The following is a 27,998-nucleotide window of genomic DNA, read 5'->3' as shown; positions in this document are numbered from 1 at the left end:
TTGGCTTCGCAACATGTTTTGCAGAGCAGCCCTTTCTCAATCGAAAAAGAAAAAATCTCCACCAATTTTACCTCTTGTTCTTCTATTCGCACATACTCCGACAGCCATTCCATCTTAAAAGAACCGCATTTCTTTTTTACTTTGGCTTGGTGAGTGGTTGTGCCACAGCCCGTTCGCTTTGCCATAATAAAGGGTTGGCAGCATTTACCTCTCTTAGCTCCACCAAACCATTAGCTATACGCTAACCTGCAAAACAGCGGCATGTACGCATAAAGCACTGTTAATGACATTGATTGGCTGCGTAAATAAATAAACGTGATGTGAACCGCATCATATCATTGGCTGGACAGTGTTAGTCATAGTTTTATCTGTAGTTACTGCTTGTTGTCACCTGTCACTCAATGAGTTGCATTGCAAAATGGTACAGAATAAATTGTTGTTGTTATGTGTCATAAGTTCTCCAGATCAGATACCTACATATGGACATACACATAAACTGCCCACAAAAAATGGATTTCTTTGGAGACATCACAGTATTAATATGCAGGTTTACAAGAACATAATGGTGGGTTATTTATTTCCCCTACAACCCAGATTAAGATTAATCTATTTACACTTCAATCACATTAATCCAGTTAATGTAAATAAATATGTTCCAGAAGTAGCACATGAGCCATGGTGAAAGTGTGTGTGTGTGTGTGTGTGTGTGTCAGTCAGAGTGAAGGTCATTGCCAGTCTTTAGGGACGATGAGAGAAATAGGATCATAGTTTTCATTAGAGCATAAGTACCACATCAGCCAAAAGAAGTGATAAACTAACGGATTAGAGATTAATGGAAAGAGCCAAAAGATTATCCAGCCCTCACACACACACACACACACACACACACACACACACACACAGAGAGAAAGAGAGAGAGAGAGAGAGAGAGAGAGAGAGAGAGAGAGAGAGAGAGAGAGAGAGAGAGAGAGAGAACAGAACAAAACCAAAGAAGCTGGTTGTGGATCTGACGACCAAGTCATACATTTTTTTTTCAGATGTAGATGTAGCAGAATGTAACAAATCACAGTCAAACTCATTTTCTATCTCAACTTCAGCATTCTATACAAGTCATACAGTCTGTGCATAGTATCACTTTAATCATTGTCTATATACAATTTTCAGCTGCCATAACATCGATCCAGGTTTAAAACAAGTACAGTGAAGGGCTCATGTGCAGTAAGATTCAAACGATAGATGCCAATTATAATGACAGATAAAAAAAAATGTGTATGTGTACATACAAACATTCCAGTTTGACTACATGTACACTCACAGGTTATTTTGTTTTTTGAATGTAAACTGAACAGCAGGGTTTAGTTTGAGTGTGATGAAAACTGATCTACAGTTTATCCACACTGACCTGTGCTGTGCAGACTGTGTGAAGAGTTTTGAAAACGAGAACTCAGGTGCCCAGTAGTTGGTAGAGCGAGCACCTCATGTACTGGGGCACCACTCTCTCTCCCCCTTTCCTGTCCTCATCTCAGCTGCCCTATTGATTAAAGGCATAAAAGCCAAAAAGACAAATATAAAAAAAAAAGTGAACTCAGAATAGAGATATGTGTAACCAACTGTAAAATAGAACTACAAATAATGAAATATTTAATAATAATTTATTGAATTTTGAGACAGTGTTTTGTTACCCAAACAAACTGTCTGCAGGCAAAGCAGTGCCATGCAGTGGGATGCAGTGCAGCGTTTTGAGCAGAACCTTTGTTGTACATCCATTTCTATTTCTGTTGCTAGCATCGCAAGCACAAAAAAAAGTACCATTCTGGATTTTGTTGTTATTTCCTGTTTAATTTTGAAATGCTAACCTCTTGTATCATTGCACTTTCCTGTTTTCCCGCCTTTCATCTATCGCACCTGCTGCCACTTACTCACCTGCCCCTGATTATCCCCTTAGGCATCCCTGTGTATATATTCCCACCAGCCCCTCATGTCTCTGCCAGATTGTCTTTGTTCCTTTGCGACCTCGCTTTCTAACATTCTCTGTGTTGGTTTCCCTGTTTTGGATTTGAGGATTTTTGCCTATTCCCTGTCAGTTTCGTTACCTTTTTTTGGACTCCTTGTTTGTGTTTAACCTTTTTGGACTCAAGTAAAGACTGTGCTTTCTTTTGAATCCCACTCTGTCTCCTGTGTGTTGTCTGCATCTGGGTCTACGTTTTTACAAAAATGGCTAATTCCTGGAGTAGAGATGAGGATTTATCTACACAATACCTTCTTATCTGACAAGAAAAACCCAAATTAGGTGTCAGGTGGCTGAGGAGAGATCACCAGGAAGCTGCTTATCAAGGAAAATGCCATGGCTATATTGTATATCATTTCCAACAACATCTAAATATCACAACATAAAGCCTGGTTTGTTTAAAAAGTACAAACGTGGGAGGAAGTACTCACCCACCTTTTACCTGAGTGCTTTCATCTCCAGTTTGATCTGGAGCAAACAGCTGATCAGTGTCACAGGATTAAAAATTAACTTAAAATGTTAACATCACCAAGCCACTGACAGGAAAATGTCCATCATCATCATTATTTCATGTCTGAAATCTACCAGTCACTTTCATATTTTACCAGCATTTTGCTGGCAACTGATCATAATTTAATTCCCTGAATGTGATATGTTTAATCACAGGTGTGCTGTTGGAGCACATTGGAGAGACCTGTGATGCTTTTTTGTCCCTCCTAGTGAGGCATTTAAAAAAATAATATATAATACATAAATATCAGCAGAGGGGTGTACTATGAAGCAAGATTAATGGGTTAGCGAGCTATGTTGAGTCTAAAGCCAGGATTTTCAGTGTCATGAAGGAGGCTCTCTTTTAACCTGCTAGATCACCATGGTAACATAGCTCGCTAACACATTAATCTCGCTTGGTAGTACACCCCTCACATCTGTCTCCGGTTTGTTTACATCTGCTTCCACAGGAGATCATGTGAAATCGTGTCCCACGAAATCCCGCAAGATCACATTCAGCTGATTCATAATCTTAATGTAAAACTATAATAAGCCCTGGCTGTGACCTGGAGGAAAGAGAAATAGTATTTATTGAATATTTAATAGTCAGTGTCTTATTATGAACATCTAATTTAATTTTTACAAGAAACGTTGCAAAAATGTTTGTGAATGCTGTCAATTACAGTTCTTAGACTGAAAATCGGAATTTGCCAAAATCTTATAAAAATCGGCTAAGAAAATTGCAATCGTTGCATCTCTATATGCAAGTCCACCTTCTACCTCCTCTTCCACTTTCTGCCATTCTCTTACATCAACACTTGATCAGTCTAAACAATCAAAAACCTATACAAGAATAGGCTTTGTGAAGTGGTGTGTGGGTCAGTCAACACTACCCAAACTTGAACTGATTGTTCTGTGAGAAAAGAGACTTTTCAGCCTGTCAGGGTCTCTGCCATTGACCTGTCCGAGCAATGTACATGGTGCTGAACAAGTGAGCTACTGAAACACAGATGAACCTGCTGCAAGGAAATCTTCATTACGAAGTGTTTTGCCTATTAAAAAAAAAATCTGTGTGGAATCTTCTGTGGAAGACAAGGTAGAAGATGAACTTGTTAATGCACAGCCTATACTGTGCGCAATGTTTCTGTAAGATGTTTATAAGTTAGAGCACTGCTTGGACACAAATTATTTAAATTTTAAAAGCTGAATATTTTCAGATTTTCACAAAAGTAAAAAATCCCTGCAGATGTAGTAGCTATTACATGAGGAAATTCGGTATTACATTTGTAGTGGGAAACAGCTATGTTTGCTATGCTATGTTTGCGGGAAAATTATGTTTGTGGGAATATTACATTAAAAGCTGCAGATCTGTTTTATGCTTGTGGTATATTACATTTGTGGGCCGGTCCCACTTTGGTGGCTGTTACTTCCTTCAAAAAAGGGTTCTTCAGGAGCAGATGGTTCTGGGTAGAACCTGAGCCCTCCAAGAAGAACCCTTTTGGTACCCTTATTTCAAGTGTGTACCAAACACCCAGAGACTCTCGTAAAAAGATAAATTATTGGTTTGAAATCAGTCTGAACCTCTGTTATATTGCACTGGATTATCTCCCTGTGCTGAAATAACATTTACTGAATTCTTCGCAGCTCTTCCATCCATACCCAACGGATCCATTCTTCTACAAGTGCAGCTCTTTGATTGGTCAAACCAATTCCCCACTGAGAGCAAGAATGGACTGGACAATTATGGCTGCTTTTAATCACAATACGTCAATAAACACAGGTTTGTATTGATTTTTCAAAGGTTTGTGCACACACACACACTCACACTTAATGAGTTAAAAAATAAGGCTTCATATAGAAGTGCAAAGGCCAACCAGCCTGGGTCCACAGTCTGAAGCATGAAGAATAAACACTGGACAGGACTCTGTGGCCTACAGTCATTATAGAGTATTATTAGTGGTGCAGAACAACGGTTTCCTATTGAATAATGAGTCTACAAACACACACATACACACACATCTCTCAGAGGAGAGTTTAGATGTGACCTGTAGGTAATCTCAGACATTAAAAGCAGCTATTATTAACCTGAGGAACAGCAGCAGTATTGATTGACCACTGACACTGAGTATCCGACTCATAGAGATGAATTATACATAAAATGATACATCAGTATCAGCAGGCTGCAGTCAGCTCTGAGCTAGGATTACCTGACAGTCGATGGTGGAGCTTGATATTCGATTTGTTTGTAACTGCAGTTTTGGTGTCAGCTATCACTGGACTTTCTTGTGTTTTTTGACCCTCATAGCAAAATAAGACAGAATTTAATAAATCATGATTTATGAACCTTAAATAGTGAAATTACATTACAGCAGATGTGGTATTCAACAGAACTGCAGGCAAAATGAAAGCACGGCTGGGAAAAAATTATATAAGTAGTAAGAAATAATTGTGTGTGCTGGATTCATCTGTGCACCTGATTTCATCTGCTTTTAAAATGACATAATCAGTCCCTCCAGGATTTTGCAGGCTGTTTTGGGGATTGTTGTGGTCTACAATTCGTGACTGCACTCAAAAAATGTGATACATATTACAATGGTTTTAGGCATTTTTTGCAATGAAATTGCATGAGCAAGTAAAAATTGCAAAAAAAAAAAATATTCCACAAAGAAGCAAAATCTTTTTGGAGATAAAGATAAATCAAAACAGTGAGCATGAAATTACAAAATATAGTAGTGCACAGAGCATTGATAAATGTCAATGATAAACCTTGAGTTCTTTTCAGAGTTGGAAGTCGCGGGAAGGTCAAACTTACAAAAAAGTTTCAGTGATTGAAAAAAACTGCAAAGTCTTGCAGAGTTCACAGGGACTGGTTGAATTTGGGCACAACTCCTGGAGGGACTGCATATTATTCTTCTAGATAATGTTGCCTATAGGGCAGTAGAACAGTATGCTGGAACAAACTGACAGTTTTTTTTTAAATAATTTAATGTTGAATTTAGGAGAAGGCATGGATGATAGGAACTTGTTCCCTAGATGGCAAAGGAGTATATGACTGTTTACTATGAGTAAAAATTACTCATTTAAAAAATATATAAATGTACTACATATTTTCTTGACAAAACAAAAACTTGGTAATTTAGAACTGATTAGGAGAAATAAGGACATCCAGAGATAATAATTTGAGTTAGCTCCTGTTTTTCAGAGAAATTACATTGAAAGAACTGTCCCAGTATTTATTGATTATTAATGTATTATTGGAAACATTATTCTGCAAATATGTTGACTTGTGTATTTGCCTCTTGACCAATTATCCATTTTTGTATCTTCAGTTGACCATGCTGAGCACAGATTAAAAGACTAGTAATTAATTACCTCCATCTGCACCAACTGAACTCTTTCAACAACTTTCTACTTTATGCACTGTATACCTCATAACATATTCCAATTTTACAGACCAGTGACATGAAGAATTACCAAATTTGTTTCAGTTTCACAGTTCATTTTATCCCACATTTTGGGGCATAATGTGGCTTTTACATCTGTTTTTTCTACTATATTAATATAAAATCAAAATGTCAAAATAAGTTGCCAATCATGTGCCACTGCCCTTATTCCTCCTGCAGTGAGGCTTCATATACATGCCGTATATGTACAGAATGATGCAGTGTTATAGTCAGCTCTCTGGCTGACCATTTTATTGACAAAACATGAAAGTGATCTTTCGTGATGTAAAGAGAGTCTCCTGGTGGATTAAAAAAGAAAAGTCAATCAAACCAACGAATGTTATCCAAATGTGAGAGCCAAGACACCCAAGAGACACATCTATCTGTTCCACCCAACTGAAGGAAACATTAGGGAAGAAAATCAATATCAGGAAGGATCAATATCACGGGATATTGTGGTTGTCTTTCTTTTACAAACACAGCAACAAGGAGTCAGCTGTAACTTTGTGCTAGTGTGCCTTACATTCACAGTCATATGCATGTAGCATTTACTATAAAATGACTATACATTTCTGTTGACCACTTTACCAGACGCACAGTGTTGTTCATTTTCTGCATGTGTTTCATCTGCAATTGAGGTAGACACACAAATCACACACTCACAGTCACACTCTGTACATCTCCATAACAATCACACAATGCCACATACCATCAGAGCACAACACCAATGACTTGTAGTAGAGATGATAATGATTAATATTGAAGAATGTAACCAATTAAAAATATATAAACTGATAATGTATGTTTTGTATACCATTCCTATAGTTTTCACGTGGTTTGCTTTGGTCGGCCTTGTTAGTCTAGAAATGTCAGTAACTGAGCCTCATTTGACATTATTTTGTTTGGCTGAGCCATTTGTTGAATAAAGACAGATGGACAGCAGATGGGAAGATGTTTGGAGTCAGAGTCTTGTTGTCATTGTTTTAGAAGTCTTCTTCTGCTTCATAAATTGTTTCACATAACAAATGTGCAGCTAGAACTGTTTAAAAAAACTAACTGACAAAAGTTTGTATCTTATTGATTATTAATGATTAATTGCTTATTGATTGTTAATTTGTTCCCAGCAATCCAATTTGTAGTGCTGGCAGGAGATGAATGGCCAGATCTTTTCTGCTGCCTCTTGTGTAGATAAGCTTTTACACTCACTGAGTCTGGGACTGAGAAAACCTTTCACCCTCTATTCAGTGAAAAAAATAACTGCCCTGGCATCATCATCATTATTGTTGTTGTTGTTGTTGTTGTTGTTGTTATTATTATTATTATTATTATTATTATTATTATTATTATTATTATTATTATTATTATTATTATTATTGTTGTTGTTGTTGTTGTTGTTGTTGTTGTTGTTGTTGTTGTTGTTAATCAATGCAACAATGATCCATTCTGAGCGTCCCAAGCAGCCCAAAGTTGAGTGCCCAAATTCCAGATGGTTATAGCCTCTGCTTTAGCTTTTGCATATTACCAAGCTAACTTACTTTGTACATAGCCAAAATAGAAGCATTGCAACCTTTAATAGTGGCACAGAATCGCTTCAGGACTGTGAAAGTGTAGCTTCTGCAGTGTGAGTGATGACTTTTACCTGCTGCTGGTAATACTACCATAGTTCTTATGCATGCAGTTTTGTGCATGAAGTCACTAAAAGAGCAGCATTCACTTAACGTTCACGTTTTTATGAACTGAATGGATTAGTTTGTAACTAAAGAACGTGAACATGAGTGTCGTTCAAGCCTGACAGTGTTAACAATGAGAGAAATGTGAATATGGACAAAAATATCAACATGAATAAAAACTTTGATCATGCGGCATGAAGTGTCCGAACTACACTGCAGACTGAAGTCTCTGTTACACTGAGAAACAGACAGACAGATGTATCTGCGTTATATTCCCTCTTCTCCTCTGTCTCGTCTCCCTCTTCATCTCCCTGCTGTTCTCATGCATTATGGTGCATTCAATTTAAATTGGAAAGTCAGAATTTCAGAGTTCCCAGTGGGAAATTTCAATAAGATGTTGCTGTTTATGTTTGTTGTCTACTGTAGTGTAAAATGTTCTCAGATTGTTCTAAATTGTTATTATCTATGGGTTTATTTAATCCTAGCCATTCCAATTAATATAAAAAGATAATTACTGCGCAACATTTAGTATAACAGAATTACACAGACTCTTCTGTTTTTTTTTTATTTAATTTTAAACAGAACCTCCCTAACCCTACCAGGGATGCTGGAAATGAACATGAACTAGTTCACGGTTGAAACTTAGTTCAAAATTGAAAATTGTGACTTTGTGTATGAACATGAACTAGTTCATTTTAATCTGTGTGAACTGAACTTTGAGCTTGTTTTAATTGTGAACTTCCACAACACTGCATACACGATGCCGTCAGAAGGGTTGTTAAAAATGTATTCCGATACAGTTACTAATTACCTGTTAAAAAATTCAGTCAGTAACCCATTCAAAGTATCACAATATTAAAGTAATGTCACTTGATTAATTTCTTTTACTTTTGGATTACCTCTAATGTTAGGGATTGGTCTGTGTACCTTAAGTTGGCAGTTGGTCTGATTAGCTATTTGTCTGTGTAGCTGACGCTAGCTGTTGTTCAGCTGGTTGGTGTAGCTGAAGTTAGTGGCTGGTCAGTGTTCTGTGTAGCTAACATCAGAGGCAGATTTAGGGGGTGGCTACTGAGGCTCAAGCCCTGGATGTTTTCTCAAAAGTCCCATATCTTTTGCGTTTTGAAAATTACATTGTATAAGTACTGAAGTCTAACAGAGAGGCAGTAATGTGCTGTAGCCTCTGCAGCCTGCCCTGAAGAAGAGTTGTTTGATTCTCACTCGCACTTACCCTCCAGTATGGACATCCACAATTTTCAAACAAAGCCAACAGCACCACCATCAGAAAACTGTACATCAACAGCAGCAGCAGCCAGTAAACTGCAGACAGATGATATTTCAGGTGAAACTATAGGTGTAACACTTAATATCATTGGCGTAGCCACGGGTGTGTCAGGGTGTGCCAGTGCCACCCACAGAGCCAGCTGGCACACCCAAAAAACTGAATGCATTTTTTATATATATATATATAGCTTTTCCTAACATGTTTGACTCACCAGTCAATCAATTTGTAAAAATTGCCACCAGGCGATGCATTGCGACACCTGCACTGGGCACGTTACCTCGATCAATCAATAAAAAATTGTAATCAGGCGAAGCGGGTTGTGACACCTGCACTGGGCATGTTACCTCGATCAATCAATAAAAAATTGTAATCAGGCGAAGCGGGTTGTGACACCTGCACCTGGCAACCAACCTAATGACCTGACTGTGACCCCCCACCCAGCGAGCACTGCAGGAGCGATAAAAGTGTTAGTAGCTAGAGTGCTGCTAGCAATGAAACAGAGTTCATTGATAAATTATTTTAAAAAACCAAGACTTGACCTCCAGGAGACAAGTTCTACAACCGAGGAGGATGTTTCCTCTCCACTGACAAGCAGGCCCACGGCAGCGGCTCCTCCGGCTCCGACACAGGCTGCAGCTAACGGCAACTTGGCATGGAAACCACCGATCTCTCCGCAGTGGACGAGCCTCCATGCCAGCCGAAACTTCAAGCTTTCCCCTGCACAGAGGCTGTCAGTGGAAAGAGGAGGAATTTTTGCGCTAAATGGTATGCCCGCTACAGTTGGTTGGAGTACAGCATTAAAATGGATGCGTTTTTTTGCAAGTCTTGTCGCCACTTCAGCATAGATATTAAGGACAGATTCGGAAAAATAGGAATGAGAGACTGGGGACATCTAGGTCAGTTTTGTGTGAAACATGAAAAAAGTAAAGCTCACTCTTCTGCTGTGGCCCGGCATAAAGGTTACATAGAGATACAGCAAGCTGGAAACAGTGATATCCTACATCAGGTCACAAAGGATAAAGAAGAGCGTTTCACTGACCTTATTGAAAAAAAACTGGCACACGTAAAAGTTGTCATTGATATTTTGCTGTTTTGTGCAAAACAGGGCATTGCACTGTGTGGTCATAAGGAGGATACAGAAAGCCTGAATAGAGGACATTTTCTCGAGTTATTCAAATTGATTTGCGATTATGACCCTGACATAAAAAAGCGCTTTGATGAGCTTCCAAACAACGCAAAAATTATGAGCCCTGACATTCAGAATGATATCCTTGAAACTGCAGCATCTCTACTCCTCTGAAAAATTAAAGCGGAGCTGCATGCACAGACAGACACATACTATGCCATTTTAGCTGACGAATATAAGGATCTCTCAAAGAAAGAACTTGTTGCTGTCTGCTTAAGGTATGTGTATAACGGTAACCTGAGAGAGAGAGCCGTCGGATTTGTCGCGACAGATGACATGACATCATCTGGCATCACACAAAAGATTTTGGAAGTACTGAAACCCCTGCAACTGGATCCTGCATTGTGCGTCGGTTTCAGTTTTGACGGAGCAGCAGTTATGTCCGGTGAGAAAGCTGGGGTGCAGGCGCACCCATGCAGTGTATGTACACTGCCACTCCCACTGTCTTAATCTGATGCTTTCAACAGCTTCCAAAGTGTCTCCTACTGTGGCCACATTTTTTGCTGTTTTGAATTCACTGCATCATTTCATGACGGGAGCCAACAGACATGCGCGATTTCTACAAATCCAAGAAGAACTTCACCCCAACGCACCCCGTCTGGAGCTTGTGCGCTCCATGGATATTAGATGGAGTTCAAAATCCGAGTCTGTGAGTCAAGTTTTAACATTGTATGATGTCATATTAGAAACTCTGAGTGAGTTTGCGGAGGGATCAGGTCAGACCAAAATGGATGCAGTCTCTCTCCTGCAACAACTACAGACCAAAAGATTCATTTTTCTTCTTGTTGCTTTTTCTAAACTGTTTGGTGCAAGTGATTTTGTGACAAAAAGCCTACAGTCCCCATCTGTGTCAGTGACTGACTGTATCCACATGATTGAGGGCTTCAAAGAAACTTTCGCCGCTTTCAGGAGTAACTTAGACAGGGAATTCGAGAGAATAATTAGTCTAACTGATGACATCATGAAGAAAAACGATGTACAGAACTGGGATGTAGCAGGCATACGCAACAGAAAGCTGCCTGCCAAGTTTGCTGACTCGCATGTGGCCTCTACAGTGGGCAGGTCTGCACCCATCAGGAGTGATTCTGATTTGAAGTCCTTGTGGATTATGATCCTTGACAGACAGCTGATCGAACTGAACAACCGCTTTCAGAATGACTCTTATGGAATAATGAAAGCTTCTGCATCCCTGCTGCCTACATCAGATGTGTTTTGCCAGCTGGACTTATTGCATGCACCGAGCAGGCATTATGGACTTGCTTTGGAGGACTGTGAAGTGAATGTATATAGGAAACTGATCAAAAGGAAAGTGGACGGGGGACATCAGTTCCCATCCATCACTGAAGTCCTAGACTCTTGTGACAGAGACGTTTTCCCCAAGATGAACAGTTTGCTTCGCATTCTCATTTCACTGCCTGTTACAAGTTGCTCTGTGGAGCGCCTTTTTTCAGTGGTGAACAGGATTAAAACCAGCAGCAGAGCTACAATGCTCACTGAGAGACTTAATAGCATCTCATTGCTCATGTTTGAAAAAGAGCTTGCAGACAAACTGGACTCTGACGAAATAATAAACCTGTTCAAGGCCAAGCCACACCGCCTTGCCTTGTGAAGCTGCAATCCGAAGGTGGGAAGTTCAGCTGCTTAAATAATATGTACATGTTATAGTGTGAATAAGAAATAAATAGGATAAGATAAACAGGTTTACTTATAAATATTACAGGAAATACATTTGAAAATTGTTAACAACTCATTTAAATCACATTAAAAACATGTGTTTAAAGGTTGAAAAGTTATTATGATGTATTTCAGAAGTTGAGAATGTGTTTGATTATACAAGTTAATGCCAGCCAGTGATTTTGAATGTGTTAGTCTGAATTTATTAGTTTTGCCTGCAGGCCCGTAGGGGGAGCCCTTGCCGCTCTGCTTTTGGCAAATTATGAAACTGGCAACGTTTTCCCCCTTCAGAGGGGCATTACATGGACACAGTAAAAAAAAAAGTTCTATTTGTTGAGAATAAATTTGGCACACCCAGTGTTTGCTGGTGCACACCCAGTGTCTTTTTTCTGGCTACGCCACTGCTAAATATAACACATAATCGCAGCCAATCTACCCTATATGCACACTACACAAGTTGCGTAGGGCCTTTGGAGCCACACAAGGGCTCCACCTCCCCCTCCTGTTAAAGCGGGTGTCAACTTTCATGAGAGGATGAAGCAGAACTGAAGACAAAATAACATCCCAAGAGCAAACAGTATCCAGTGAACTCCTCTACAAGTTTGATATCATTCATCCACAGTAATGTTCAGTTGATGCTCTTCCCTCTGTATGTCTGATGTTAGCTGAGCTGCAGTCTGTCTCTTTGTGTCCTGCTTACAGACACATCCAGGCCTGCTCTGTGACTTTGTGTCTGACACAAGGAGTCAGAAAATGAAATAAAACTATTTATCACCTTTGATGAGCGCCAACGTGCAACAGTATTTATAATCTGTAACTCAGAAAAGATAACTGCAACACGCAGCATGCTTCTGCAGCTTCTGTGGAGGTCAGTCTGTCTGTCTGTCTGTCTGTCTGTCCAGACAATATATGGACATGAAGTGACTCCTCTGAGGTGACCAAGAGTGTAAAAAGTATTCAAATCCTTTACTGAAGCAAAAGTACTAATATGACACTGTAAAAATACTTCACTACAAGCAAAACCTTACTGAAGTAAAAGTATGGCAATATTATCAGATAAATGTTAAAGTAAAAGTATTCATGTTACAGTAAAATGTTCCTGTCAGTGTTATTATGTATTATGGCCACAGTCTCCGGGCTTAGCTTACTTGTGAGCTTCAGGACTGAAAACTCAGTGGACATATTGTTTGAACTGTTTGAGAAAAAAAAACACTGGATGTAAATGGCCTGAAGAAAAACAGTTTCTTCTGGTTCAGAGTGCCTTAGTGCCCAGAGAGTAGCTGCAGCAGCAGACTTGTACACAGGTTAAGAACACAAGCATGCAACAGTATCAATGTTAATTACTCATCTTTATCCAGTTTGTGAGAAGAAACAGATCCTCTCATCCTTCCATGGTGACCTCAGCAGCCTAATTAATGCAGGAGGACAAAGCTGTGAAGGTCTCCTTTAATCTCTTTATCATCTGTATTCATTCAGTGTTGTATGGAATTTGGTGTCTTTTCATGTGTGTGAGTCTGTGCATCATAACTGAGTAGTCATGAAGCTTTACACACACTTTATAACAGTGTGTGTTTGTGTGTATTTTGGAGGTGAAAGTCAAACTAGTCGAGTAAACCAAGGAGACACATTACTGAACTATAAAAAATAGAGCCGGGAGGTTTCTGTCTGTATGTGTGTACCAGAACAAAAACCCACAGACCATTAGACTCATCAGACAATGTGTCAGGTTGTTATGTTCTATGATGTCAACAGCCTGTGGCAAGATCTTTCCACAATGTGATCTACATTTGATCAAATATCAGCAAAATATACAGACAAAAACTCCATATATCATCCACTGACTCAACTGAAAAAGGGTGATAGAAAGGAACTATTTTTCAAGGACTTCGGGCCTCATGCAAGAACCACTCTTACGAACAGATTTGTTCTTAAGGGTGTGTACGTGTAATTCAGATATGAACAGTATTCATGAGGCCCAGACCTGTCAAAGTCTGCTGAAGTCATGTGTAGTCACTCTGCTGGTGTCCAAACCAAAGTTTCTCAATAATGACTGTAATTTCATTAGTTTGAAGACGTTTTGAGTTTCAAAAATCACTTCATAATTATCCTGTTTAACTACATTTCAAATTATAATATAATTGTAATGTATTATTACCTGCTGTCAGGCGTATTGGTTGTATATCTGCACATGCAGGTTTATGAAGTCTCTGTCTGGGTGGACATCCTCACTTATTCTGTCCTCTGTCTCCATGATCTCCTTGCAGTCAGCTTTCGCCCCATGCTGTGGTGAGGTGTTGTTTTTTCTTTGAAGCCATTTTCATATCAAGACATTTTTCTTTATTTCAGTGATAGTCCCACCCTCAGGTAACACGGCATTAACAGCACCCGGTTTTCCCCTTTCTTTGTTTTATCAGGTCCCTCAATTCCATTGCTGATGCACTTAAAATGACTTTCCTTTATGGATCTCTGAAAGCAGAACATCAAACTCTTTGAGTTCTTGAGTTCTTTTCACTGATGCCATTTCACACAGGAACAGGAAGTGCGGCCATATAGGGCATTATTGGGGCATTAATTATACTAATATACAAGTCTCATGCACATGCATTCAGATACATACAGCCTGATCATTTACACAGTTATCTGAAGTTACAAGTGTTTGCTGAATCTGACATGGCATGTTCGTGCAAGTACAAAAAAAGTATGAGAAATTTAAGATAAGAATATAAAAATGTTGCCTGTAAAATTAACCTTGTAAAATGGATAGCTGGGATTCTTGATTATGATTGGCTGAGCTAGGTTCGTACTCATTGTAAAATTCTCTTTAAACACACACCTGTATTGCATTAGTATTAGTGCAGCAAAACAGGTCAGATTTTGTTGTGACTTCTGATTTGCTGGGTGGGCTCAGCATGGATGAGTGGTAAAAAGAGACGGACAGGATAGAAGAGGAAGACAAAAAAAAAACAAAAACAAAGTGGACACACTGAAATTTAAGACAGAGACACAAATAATCTGTCATATTACCTTCAGTTTTGCATACGACTACCTCTGACTTCACTATGAAATTTCAGCACAATCCACAATCCTTACCTATAACCACAGTCTGACTGTGCCAATAATCAGCCCCATTCTAATCTCATTGTTATAATAAGGAACATAATAAAAAACACAGCAGTCTGAGGCACTGAAAATTCTAACAATCAGCAAAAATCCTGATTCACAGTAAAACTAGAAGTGCTGCATCAGCTACCTCCTGCATCAGTAATCATTCTGCACTGCCATATCCTCAGTCTGTTCAAGCCATTTACCCTGTGGCCTCCTCGTCTCCAGGAAGAAGCAATAAATCTGGGAATTGTTGCTTCAAATATAATAAAAAAGCACAATAACAAAGGTGAATGTAGGAGCTGCTAAGATTACTGATTAAATGTTAATAGGGACTCATACAATATTCTGCTGCAGCAGAGACACTGAGAGAACTCTTAGGTTTTACTGCAAAATTCACGGTGCTGCAGAACTCTTCCATCTGTAAATGTACTTTTTCTCCTAAATCCACTGGGCTTCATGCAAGAACATTTTTGTATTCTTATGCCACATCAGATTCAGCAAACGCTCATAACTTCAAATAACTGTGTAAATTATTCGCCTGTGTGTATCTGAGTGCATATTCATGACCCAATACTACCATACAGGGCTGCACTTCCTTTCCAATATGTCAAGTGTTCATTCATGGAAACCTGAAAGAAAATCCAAATCCAAGAAAACTGGTACATTTGACAACTCCTAAATCACTCATACAGACCACTTTAGAACAAATCTGCTTGTGTGAGTGGTTCTTGCATGAGGACTATTGTTCCTTCATATGAATATTAAAGTTAAAACCATCTGCATCACTTTTTTGTAGAGATGCATCAATTCCAATTTTCCTGGTCCAATCTTCCAATTTTCTGATTTTTGATTTTTTTAAGGGTCTGACCTGCCCATTCCCATTTTGGCAGATTTTCCATCATTCACAAACATTTTTGCAACTTATCTTGTAAAATTAAATTGGATGTTCATAAGAAAACACTGACTATTAAATATTTATTAAAAACTGTTTTACATTTTGTCCTAAAATCCTGCAGGTTACAGCCAGGCATTATTATATTACTACATTAAGTGCATTAGAGGAAGCACAATCTCGAGGGAGCTCTTGGGACAGGATTTCATGTGATCTCATGTGGAAGCAGATGTAAACAAACCAGAGACAGACGCAGTGCAACAGTTTGCTATAGTAGAAACTTGGCAGTGAGAAAAACAGGTGAGAAAACGTCTGAGGAGACGCATCAACACAGGTTGTTTACTCTTCAGCCAGAACAGGAGTGCTGCTGGCTAACATTAGCCTGAAAAGCTACAAAGTTTACTGCTGTTTGGTGACACTGTCAGCTGCATAACTGCTTCTGCTCCTTGTAGACTGTCTGTCTTCTCCTTATCCTGTTCTTGGAATCTGTCACTAACACTGACTTCAAGCAAGCATGTGTCTGAGTGTGTGTGGCTGTGATCAGCGCTGTTGAGGCTGTGATGCTACGGTCAGTGTGTCTGCTGCGCGCCTGACATGACCATTGTGCAGAGCATGTGTGTAAATTTGACCAGCACAAAATCACATATGTGATGCTGACTGGCTGGTCACCAGTCAGGGCCAGTCACACTGAAAACCAGCCAGTTCCAGTCTCTGGCTGGTCGATCGATGCATTCCTATGTTTTTGTTATTTGTTTTGGCACAATTTATTTACATTCTGGCACATCCCCATCATGGAAAGTCATGCAGTTTGCACTGTAACAGTTGTGCAGACAACAGTCAAACACACTGGTACAGTGGAAAAAGTCTAATCCTAATGATTTTGAGCAGCAGCACCATTTGTGGTGTTTTCAGTTAACATCCAAGATTGTCATTCCTCACCACTGTGAAGTTAGAAGTGTGTGTATGATGCATGAGTTTACATTTTGATTTAGCTGTGCCTGAGAGGAAGGGTTGTCACTTTTGTGGCAAATTCTATTCATCAGGCGACAAAATTTGGCCGCTATTTATAACTGTTGAGAGTACATTATTTGTTCATGTTTGAAGCACAGTATAGCACTGTCAGAGTGAGACTGAAAGCTTGCATCAAGGAAAGTGGAGGTATCAGCATAGAACTCTGCTGTCAAGTTCACAGATGACACCACCATCATCAATCTCAAACAATGACGAGACAACAACCTGCTGCTAAATATGAGCAAAACCAAGGAGCTGATGATTTTTAGAGAAAGGAGGCAAAGATGGAAACCCCTGTCAACATCAGTGGAGCTGAGGTGGAGAATGTGAACACTTTTAGGTTTCTGGGAATCAACATCACAGATAACTTGTCATGGACATCACACTGACGCCTCAGAAACATCTGTATTTCTGATGGAAACCTAAGAAGGAAAAATTCCTGTGCCAACTTCTTGCTATCTTCTACAGAGGACAAGCAGAAAGCATCTTGACTGAAAACATCAGAAACTGGTATAATGGGAAGTGCACGGCCCAGAACAGGAGGACTGTGCAGACTGAGGTGACAGTGCAGAGTGCAAACGATACTAAAACATCCATCTCAACCACAGCCTGTTCACCCCGCTGCCCTCTATGAGATACAGAAGTATCTGCTGCAGTATCAGACTACAGAGCAGCTTCGTTCATCAGGCTGTGAGACTGCTCGATTCATCCTCAGCACTCAACAAAAAAAAATAGTTTAAGTCCTTTTGTGACCTTTATGATTTATTCACTCATTTACTGTTTAGTTTTTTGTTAGACAGCTGGCATTCCATTATATACAACCCTGTCATGTATGATGTGATGTTACACATACATACAAACAGTCAAGAAGAATGTTTGTTAATTATTATTATATGTTTCTGTTTAACCATACTTTTGCGGATCATAATGCTTGTCAAAGTATGTTAAAGGTAGGATAGGACAGTAGGATAGGACAGAAGGATTACTATGAGCACATTAAATGCTCAAAATGAGAATCTTACAGGCCTGAGCAAGAGACAACTCACATGTAAATCAGACTCACACACTATTAAATGTCACTGCTCATTGTAGTACCAGTAAAAAGTCATAATCCTGCTGGCTGTGTGAAGTGACGTGACAGTAAACTAGTCCTTGTTATACTGTGAAATTTATCTGCAGTGTGGCTGCAATAAGCTGCTCCCATAAAGGTCAGCCTATATTAGACTGTGGCCCACTTTTTACTGGTTTGAGGTCTAAATTTAAAATGTCTCTCAAATTAAATCAGTCATTTAGTCATTTGATAATGACTGCCCCGTCATATCCTTACTGTCTCCACTATTGCACTAGTGCATTGTTACCAGAAAAGTTTCAAACAGTTATTTGTCTGTTTCACTGTATGCTGGATATTGTACTTGAACAGCCTTTGCAAATTTTAAAGCTCATTATTACTATTTCCTAATGAATCTGTGATTTTTCCTGATAAAATAATTACAGAAATACATTTAAAATCATGATGACAAAATCAAGTTGAAATAGAAATAATTTATCATTGAGTGTGGACTATTGTTAATGTGTGTGTCTACATGTGTGAGGCAGAGGGAAGGAAGAACAGTGGTAATGGACAAGACCAAAAATGTGCATATACTGATTTTAAAGGACTGAAAATGGCTGAAAGTTACCTACACAGCTTTTCATTGTAACTATTTCTTGGGTAAACAGAAGTCTATTAAACAATAAAACAAAGGAAGTAAGGCAAAGAAAAAAGAGGCCTCCAGCTTTGGCAATTCACAGACTGAGTCCTCAAAAGAAAAATCATATTTGTGTAAAGTAGGGATGCACCGATACCACTTTTTGTCAGACCGAGTACAAGTACAAGTACTTACATTTGGGTACTTGCCGATACCAAGTACCAATACAGGGCTTAATAATGCCATTAAAGTTTTTACAATAACTTTTAAAACATGTTTTATTTTCATTAGATGGTCATTTTCTAAATGTAACAAATAATTGTTGCTGTTTCCTGCTACAAGTGTAACCATGGTTACTGTACACCAGGGGTGCCCACACTTTTTCGGTTTGCGAGTTACTTTTAAAATGACCAAGTCAAAATGATCTACCTACATTAAAAATGAGGAGATGGCTCCATTATATTGAGGACGGCGATCGCGTTGTTTGTTTCATGTTCATGGAGATGTTTTGGACAGTCTGGACATTGGCAGCCTAATGAGGAGCTTCATCAGCGCCAAGAGGAGAGGAAAGCCACATTTGGAGTTGTGTGACGCCAATTTTCTTTTCTAATGCTGCCGCCGCACAGCACACGGCGCCTTTACACACAGAGGTCAGCACCACAGTGACATGGACAGCAGCCGTGACAAATTGTTTATGGTTGACAAGGTGATCGGCACCATGGACAGTTATACAGACAGATTTTTGCAGTCTTAATTACTGTGCGGGTATTTTTTTAATCATTATTATGAATGCAGGGAGTTGCGAGTGCAGCGCAGAGCTTTTTTTTTCTCAGCCCCCCCCCTGCTGAGAATATGTTCCCGCGGCTATGTCTCACACTGGCTGCCCTGTACGTCAATCAAGTGGCAAATGCCATACTGGGGATGGATGATAGGCTAACATCTAATTTTCTTGTTGAATGGCATGTGATCTACCCACACTACCTTTGCGATCGACCAGTCGATCGCGATCGACGTATTGGGCACCCCTGCTGTACACTTTACATTTTTAGGTTATTTCTAGTAAGTTACTTTACTGATTTTGTTTACTCTGTATATGATATATTTCAGTATAATAATTTCACATTATTGTGGACTTGCAGAATTAAGTTTACTATTGTAAATGTTGTTATATATGATAATTATTTCATTATCATTTACAGCATTTTAAGCAGTATTTTAATTTAACATTTACATGTGCAGTATTTAAGTTTCTTCTTCATGTCCCTCTTGTCTAAGATCTAATTAGTTCCTACCTGTCATTGTTTAGGGGGGACAGGTATGAGTGTGGTGCCATGTGTGCAACTGTTTTGTTGACCCTGCTGTGAACCTCAAAGAGTGAAGTTGTGTGTCCTGTACTGTCAGGCCGTTTTGGCGAAGAATACGTACACAAAGAGAAGTTGTAGCATCTTATTATGAAGAAAGGGGCGGCAGTGTTTTTTCTTCATCTTCAGATTAATTAGCCGACGCATTCAACTAGTTTACATCAGCCAGGACTTATTGGACAGCGGCTGGCTGCGGTCTACAGCTGCACTCTGCATTTATTTCAGTTTTACATGGACTTACATGGAATTTTATGGACAGTTTCCAAAGTCGCGGCAGTCATTAATGGATGATGTTGAGGACAGCGAGTCCTCGCAAATGATGATGGCGCGTCCAAAAAAAGAAGGGCTAACATCAACAAACATCTTGAACTCTGCGTTGTGACGGTTCTTAAGATGTTTACTTGTATCAAGCTGCTACTTTTCATGGTATCAGATATGGGGTATCGGAGTAGTTTTATGAGTATGAGTACGTGAGGACAGTATCGGACTGATACCCGGTGCTGGTATCGGTATCGGTGCATGTCTAGTGTAAAGTTTCATGTCGCTCTCCCTACAAGTGGTCAACACTGTTCTCTTTAACGATGACCAGAGTTATTTTTATAACTTAAATCAAGTAGTTTCAGTGCCATGAAGTAAACAGACCTTAACCATATCACCACATCAGTCTTATGATCACCAGAAAAAAACAAACATGTGCAATTCTGATGGACAATTACAAACAAAATAAATAAATACATAAAAAATAAATAAAATGCCAAATATACTTGGGTTGGGTATTGGGTTTCAATCTAGGATGCAATCTAGTTGGCAGCTTTAAATCAGATGGGTCAAATGGAATCAAGGACCTCGTGTTTCAACGACTACTCCCAGTTTCAATGTTGAATCTGCATCTGAAACCATTATTCCTGTAAGAGGTGTATGTGCAGTGTGAAACTGTAAAGCTTGGCAGCTAGGGGTGTAACAATTCCCTCATAAAAAGCTGAACATGAAACAAATCAATGCAGTGTATCAATACATCTCATTAAGATGTGCATGTTCCAGTTTTGGCATCAACGAACTGCTGCTGTAACTTTCTCCCATTTTCTTTCTCCTCCTGTCTCTGCCTGCACCGCTCTCACTGGATGCCTGCTGCCCCACTCACATAAAAGAAGCGCTCCGTCCTCCCTCTCTGGTGTCTCCATGTCATTTCCTCAAAACACATGGTGCTGAAAACAGCAACCAAACCCACAGCACTCTTCATATGAAACACAGCAGCACATCATCTTACTGCAGAAATACTGATATTTTAAACAGTTGTAAAGTTTGTTCACAAATTCCTAATATGATGTTAACACCACTGTAATGTCTCCTTCTCTCTGTCTCTTCTGTTACTATATTTAGTAAAACTATCAGGATTTCTTTTTGCAACTAACAGCACTCTACAGATGTAGCATTAATTTAATCAAAATCTAAAGATTCACACATTCCATTATCTTGTATTGCATCATATTGTATCGTATTGTATGACAGGTATGTATTGTGTGACAGGGCTGAATTGTATTGAACTGAATCGCTGATCATTTAAAAAAAAGATATTTCGTATCATTGAATTATCTTATCATATCAAGATATGTATTAAATCAGTCTCAGTAAGTGAGATACACACCCCTATTGGCAGCTGTAAATTTTTATAATTTTTTAAATTGATGAGTCTGACAATATTATTATATTATGAATAGTATTAGTATTTTGTTCTTAGATCTTGTTTTATAGTTTACAGGTATTGTCAGTACCATATTACTCAGTAGGATATTTGCAGAGATCTGGAGACACAACTACATACAAGACAGTCCAGCTGGATAAAGAACATGATCCCATGAGAAGCAAACATGTGCCACTTAATATTATCTGTACTAGATGACTGTTCTGCTCCTGTTTCTTATTCTGCTGAAGCTGTTACATCAGCAAGACCTGACACATGAAGGCGATGAGTACCATCCTTTCAAAACTGACACAAATGATGAGTGAATGTATGAAAATCAGGATCATACCATCTTTAGTGTAGAGGGAGATCTCCACCTTCCTCTCCTCTGCTCCCAGCAGAGCTTTAGCCATCTGGGCCACTGCTGGTCTCTTGGTGTGAGGTCCATACAGGAAGCTGCAGGTACAGGGCTTCTGCATGACCTCAGCACGGGTGTAACCACACATCCCACAGAAGGCGTCATTACAGAAGATGATGGCACAGTTCTCCACCTGTGCATTGGCAATGATAAACTTACGATCTTGGGAGGAAGAGGAAAAGGAAGAGTGGAGAGAAGAAGGGAGGGATTAGAAAGAAACACTTGCAACTAATGTTACAACTTCCAAAAGTGCTGCAATAAAGTCACGAAATGCAAAGTATACACAGAGCACAAAGCTTAAACTTCCCGAGAATGAAATTATTGGACCTTAAAAAGTGGTACCCCAAACAGAATATATAACAGCAACACACACACATACATGCAAAGCGGCTAAGCCATGCTAGATCCATGACCTTCTTAGATAGAATTTTTCATGGTTTGTTTGTTTTACACAAAGGAACATCTCTCTCTCTCTCTCTCTCTCTCTCTCTCTCTCTCTCTCTCTCTCTCTCTCTCTCTCTCTCTCTCTCTCTCTCTCTCTCTCCTAACCCTACTCTCAGTATACATTCATCATAAATTTTTCTTTTGTTTAACCCCATTTACAAATCTGAATGTCATTTTTATGATAAGTAAAGTGAATTGCACTTGTTAATCCAGCTAAACGTGGTTCAAGTGTTCTGCCCAACACTTTGTATCTAGTGTGACATTCACCATTGCCCAACATTTCATCACACTGCAAACTCCTAAAACCTCCTACAGAATGTTCCAAAGGAACCATAAATCACAGGTCAAAACCCACCAATTAAACAACTACAAAAACTACTCTGCAAATGTTAGAGCCTGCTGCTACCTGCTGATGCAGGTGTTTCCTGATGTTAGACATGTTGCCCTGGCCAGCCTTGCTTTACACATTACAAATACTCCAGCGAGTGTTGTCTGCATCAAGTGATAAAAAGTTTAACCATGCGACTGTTTTCAGCTCTCCATCGCTCTGACTCACAGTGACTGTGAACAAGCTGCAGGGGTAACATCAAGCTCTCCCTTTCTTTCTCCAGATGTGTTCTCAGGTACTGAAATTTGGCACCAATTGGTTCAGTGTGAATCTGTACCCTTAAAGATACAGAGTTTGTATTTAAGATCACAAATCATGTAAAGAGATCCAACGCTCTGCTGAGAATGACCTAGAATATGTTCTAAAGGTCACTCTGTCACTGCAAGTCTTTAATCCTCGTTGCAATGTGTAGAACACCCTCGACAAAATCTGTATTCATGGAGAAATTACATACTATGCTTAAGGAATGCAGGCCAGGGAAGAAAGTAATTATTATGTGTGATTTTAAAATAAATCACACAGACAGTAAAGGGACCTACAAGGATAACTTCCTCATCTGAAATTCATACTGAACTGCTATTCAGCAACAAACCTGAGAAAGTAACTAAATCTTTGGATTCATGGTTACAAGTCTGTCTAATCTCAACTTAATCGTCACAGTCACAAAGACAAAGCAGTGTGAATCAGAATACCTGCACAACTGAAAATGCAATTAAGAACATCAGCAGGAGCTAAGTAACGTTTGGCAGAAATGTAGATGCTGACATGGTTTTTTTTGGACAATTCAAACTACAACAGAACAATTTTAAAGAAAAGCTCATTTAAAGGTGAAAATAAAGAAATTCTCCTCTGGATTAAGGGTACGGTCACACTAGTAAAACTGCGTCTTTGGTTGATGTGGAGTTCAACTTTAATGAACTTTAAGCCGCAAAGTCCTGTGTTTGGTGTTGAACTCAGCAGGAGATGGTTACTCCTCTGAATGTGTGCATGTGTGACTGAGCCCTAATGGTGAAATACAGAAACTAATAAAGAAGAGAGCCCAGCTCATGAACTAAAAACATTTCTTATTGAATAACAAACTCATTTTCACTTCTCTAAAAACAGTGCAGTTAAAGCAAGCTTCAGTCTAAAGTTAAAGGGAATCACAAACAAATCTGGGACAGTTTAAACAAGATAATGGGAAACCACAACCGAACAAACAAAATTTTAGATTTAAAGGCCCAGTGTGTAATATTTTGGGAAAAATATGTCAGAAATTGAATATAATAACTTTTAGTGTGTCATTAGTCATTAGTGTGTAATCACCTTAAAGTAGAATTGTTGTTTTTGTTTCTTAAGAATTCAGAGGGAGAGGCTCCTCCTCCATGAAGGCTGCCAGGTTGAACTGCCATGATACTCAAGTAGCCCAGAACAGACAAACTAAACAGTGATGGCCTTTCACGTGTTTCTTACACACTTTTAAGGGAAAGTGATGCCGCAAGTAATCTGCAAGCTCAACATTATCCGCCACTAAATCCACCACACTGGAAAGTTGAGTTTCAAGAAATTTAGAAATAAAGTTGGTTATGACAGTTAATCAGAGATAAAAACCAGGTTCATCAGTGATGACAGAGTGAAGCCTGTTATAAACATGGGAGCGATAGTGTTTTCTAGAGTGTGAAAGGTTTCCTGCATTGAATTTGAATCGTTTTCATCTTCGCTGATGTGTTTAAGCATGGCAGTTTAGACAGTTTCCTCCAGGATTTCACCCTTTTGGGACTGTTGCTGCCTAAAATGGCTGATTTTGCAGCACCTTTTCTAAAAAAAAATTGTAATGCATGTTGCAGTACTTTTGTGCATTTTTTGCAATGAAATTGCAGGACCAAGAGATTATTTTTTTGTATAATTCCTTAAAAATTAAAGGAAACTTGCTCCAGGGAGAACAAAACTGCACTCTATTCTGGGTGAAGTAAAATCTTTTTGGATATAAATTTTTATAAACTTTTCAGAACCCATCACATAATAAAAAATATATAATGCAAAAAATAGTGGATAATAAAATAAAACCGTTAGTCAGTTCATTGAGACGTTCATGCATGACATTTGCCGGGGGACTGCTCTGATTGGTGGAACTCGAAACTTCAATGATCGGTCAAATTTGTGGAAAAGTAGCTGAGTTTGGACAAAATTGCAGGGTTGCACAGAATTCACAGGAACTGGTTGAATTAGCATACATTGCAACTTCCTGAATTTCCTTAATAAAGGAGGAGTAAAGGAGGTTCTTGTTCTCGTACTAGAATCTTTGATTTGACATGCTCAAGTCGTACTGTGGCATCTAGTGGCTGCAGTTGTCAAAGCAGCTTCATTAGACAGCAGTTTACCTGAAAGATAATTACTGCATGACATGGTGAGCAAGTAAAGTGACCAACCAAATCACCACCAACACCCCAGCAGTGCCCCCCCTCACCTCATCAGCACCATGATTACACACATATCCACACAAGAGGGGATTATGTGCATTACACGAGGTAGTAATATGTAGGGGGAATATTTAAGATGGACATTCTTCTGGGAATTCACAAGTATTAAAATGTGTTAAAATGTGTGTGATAAGTAACTTGGCCTACAGTAAATCTGCCCCTGCACTTCATATTTTTCACAATGTAATTATAAGAAATTAATCTGAATCAAATAATCATTATGTATATTGTTTATAAGTTTTCCATACATGTTCCATAATGTTGTTTGTTGCTGTTAATGGTTTTTATACAATATTGGAAAAATTATGAGTTGGTTGGTGATACTGCACATATCTACTAAGAATACTGTGTGTGGATTTACTGTCATATATACAGGGTTGGGAGAGTTACAAAAATGTGGTCAATAACATACTCCAAGTATAACAATATTAAAGTAATGTAACTTGATTACTTGGTTAGTTTTAGATTATCTCAGTATAAATTACAGTGAAACTATTCAGCCTATTATAGTGTTTTAGGGCTGCAACAAATAATTATTTACATCATTGATTAAAATCAGCCGATTATTTTCACAATTAATCGATCAGTTGTTTAGTTCATGAAATGTCAGAAAATGGTGGAAAATACTGATCACAGTCCAAGATGACATCCTCAAACATCTTGTTTTGTCCACAACTCAAAGATCTTACTGTCACTGTTCACATTTAATAACTGAAATCAGAGAATTTTGACTTTTTTTTTTAATTAAAAAATTACTCAGACAGTATCAAAATAATGTAGAATGTAGATTTAATAGCTGATTAACAATCAATTAATTGTTGCTGTGTTTTCTGTATGTTGGTAGCTTTATTGGTTTGTCTAGCTGTTCCTTCCTTTGTTGTGCACAATTTATTGATTGATTGATTGATTTTAAAGACAAAAAATTTTGAAATTTCCACCCAGTAAAACACTTTTTCACTAGAGGTCATGATAATGAACTGGCAGCTGTGTGTGCACTGTGCATGGTAGGATACTGTTCTGTATTTAAAATTGTAATCCTACTAATAATCCACATTTTTACCAAATGCAGTTGTAATCTGATCACGTCTTCTCTTTTTTTTTTTATCTGTAACTGTAATGGAATACAGTTATCTTTTTTTGTATTCAGATTGTAATCCCGTCACATGTAATCTGTTACTCCCCAAGCCTGCATATATATCACTTGCAAGGTCCAGGTAAAACATAAACATTTAGTCAAACTTATCTAAACCTCTTCCATATGGCTTGTCCAGTTGAAATTTCCTTAATTCTCTTGTGTTTTGTTTATGTGTGTGTTTTCTCCAGCCATGTATTTTATTTTTTGAAATGTAAAGTATAGTGATGTATTTATTCATGCCTCCTGCTGTCCCTCCAGCAGTGAACACCCCCCACACGGATCCCTGTACTCACTCTGGCCCTCGAACTTGCGGATGATGGTATCCAGGAAGGTGTTCTGCGGCGCCACATGGCCACGTCTCACCGGCATGGTTGGGACCCGGCGTCCTGGAGCCTCTTTCGGCTGTGATTGGCTGAGAGCCGAGCTGTCCTGTTCTGTCACACAGCAGCTGTGTCCGGCACGTTTTAATAAAGCGGAGCTGTTGGAGTTGGAGACCGTCCCGAGTCTCTACTCCGCTCTTTCTCCCTCTCTCCTTCACTCAGGCGTCTCTCATCTCTCCATCAGGGCCGCACAGCTCCGCCCACAATCTCAATCCTCCGCTCTGATTGGCTCGGGCAACAGGTAGGCTGTATGTTTTATACCAGTAAACTTTCCTGTTGTTACTGCTGCTTCTGATTCTACAACTATGACCATTATTACCAACACGTTTCATCATGCAAAGTTCTTTGTAACTCTAGACAGACCAGTGCTCTAAATGAGATGAAATCAGACAAAGATTTTCAGGTTTTCTGCAGGTTTCAACAAGTTACATTTAAGACATTTATTAGACCCATTTCACGTCCATACTGTTAAAAAAAGAGTATATGTATATTTTGCATTAGTGGTTATCAGGGGTGGAAAAAATTTTAATTACAAATACTCAAATTACTGTAATTAAGTAGTTTTTTGGGGTACTTGTACTTTTATGAGTAGATTTTCAAGTCTGTACTTTTATTTGTACTTAAGTATTCATCATGCCATGTAATCTACTTAGTTACTTTTAAAATCATAGTTGAGTACTGAGTACAATTTGAATTCATATCCAGACCTTTTATCTGCATTTTAGTAGCCAATAAAGTGATTTGGTAGCAAAAAGCCAGGACATATGGATAAAAAACAAAAAAAACAAAAAAAAAAGTATATTTAATGACTGATCTTTAATTGATTTTTCATTAGGCAAGACAAGGCAATTTTATTTATATAGCACCATTCATACACAAGGCAATTCAAGGTGCTTTACAGAACCTGAAAATACATTAAAATAAAAACATTAAAGGAACATTAAAATTGTGTTTGTGATCAATAAAATCAAAAGCTAAAAGCAGGACAATAAATAGTTTAAAACATTACAGAAAATGCATTTAAAGAGCAAACATAAAACAAAAGCAACAGCAGACAAATATAAAAAAATAGCTACAGATTATCCTAAAAATATGTAACGTATCCACTTCACTGGTAGGCTGCAGTAAACAGTAATGTTTTAAGACCTGATTTTAAATGAGCCGACAGTTTCAGCTGACCTCAGGTGTTCTGGAAGTTTGTTCCACAGGTGTGGAGCACAGAAACTAAAGGCTGCTTCACCTTGTTTGGTTCTGATCCTGGGAACACTGAGTAAACCTGTTCCA

General features: G+C 38.7%; 1 protein-coding gene across 1 annotated transcript in view; it reads right to left on the bottom strand.

Annotated features, from left to right (window-relative positions):
- LOC146318482 (voltage-gated inwardly rectifying potassium channel KCNH6-like) overlaps positions 1–26,832 on the bottom strand; it is an 81,066-nt gene extending 54,234 nt beyond the window's left edge. Inside the window, exons 1-2 of the mRNA XM_084733227.1 lie at positions 26,628–26,832; positions 21,840–22,070 (exon numbers count right to left, since the gene is read on the bottom strand). Coding sequence (XP_084589353.1) covers positions 21,840–22,070; positions 26,628–26,703 — 307 coding nt within the window. The 5' untranslated portion in view covers positions 26,704–26,832. The remainder of the gene's footprint in view (positions 1–21,839; positions 22,071–26,627) is intronic.
- Positions 26,833–27,998: the final 1,166 nt, after the last annotated feature.

Source organism: Lutjanus erythropterus, chromosome 12 (assembly GCF_056507025.1).
Source record: "Lutjanus erythropterus isolate fLutEry1 chromosome 12, fLutEry1.hap2, whole genome shotgun sequence".
In the NCBI taxonomy this organism is placed as follows: Eukaryota; Metazoa; Chordata; class Actinopteri; order Lutjaniformes; family Lutjanidae; genus Lutjanus; species Lutjanus erythropterus.
This window is presented reverse-complemented; position numbering and strand designations above follow the sequence as displayed.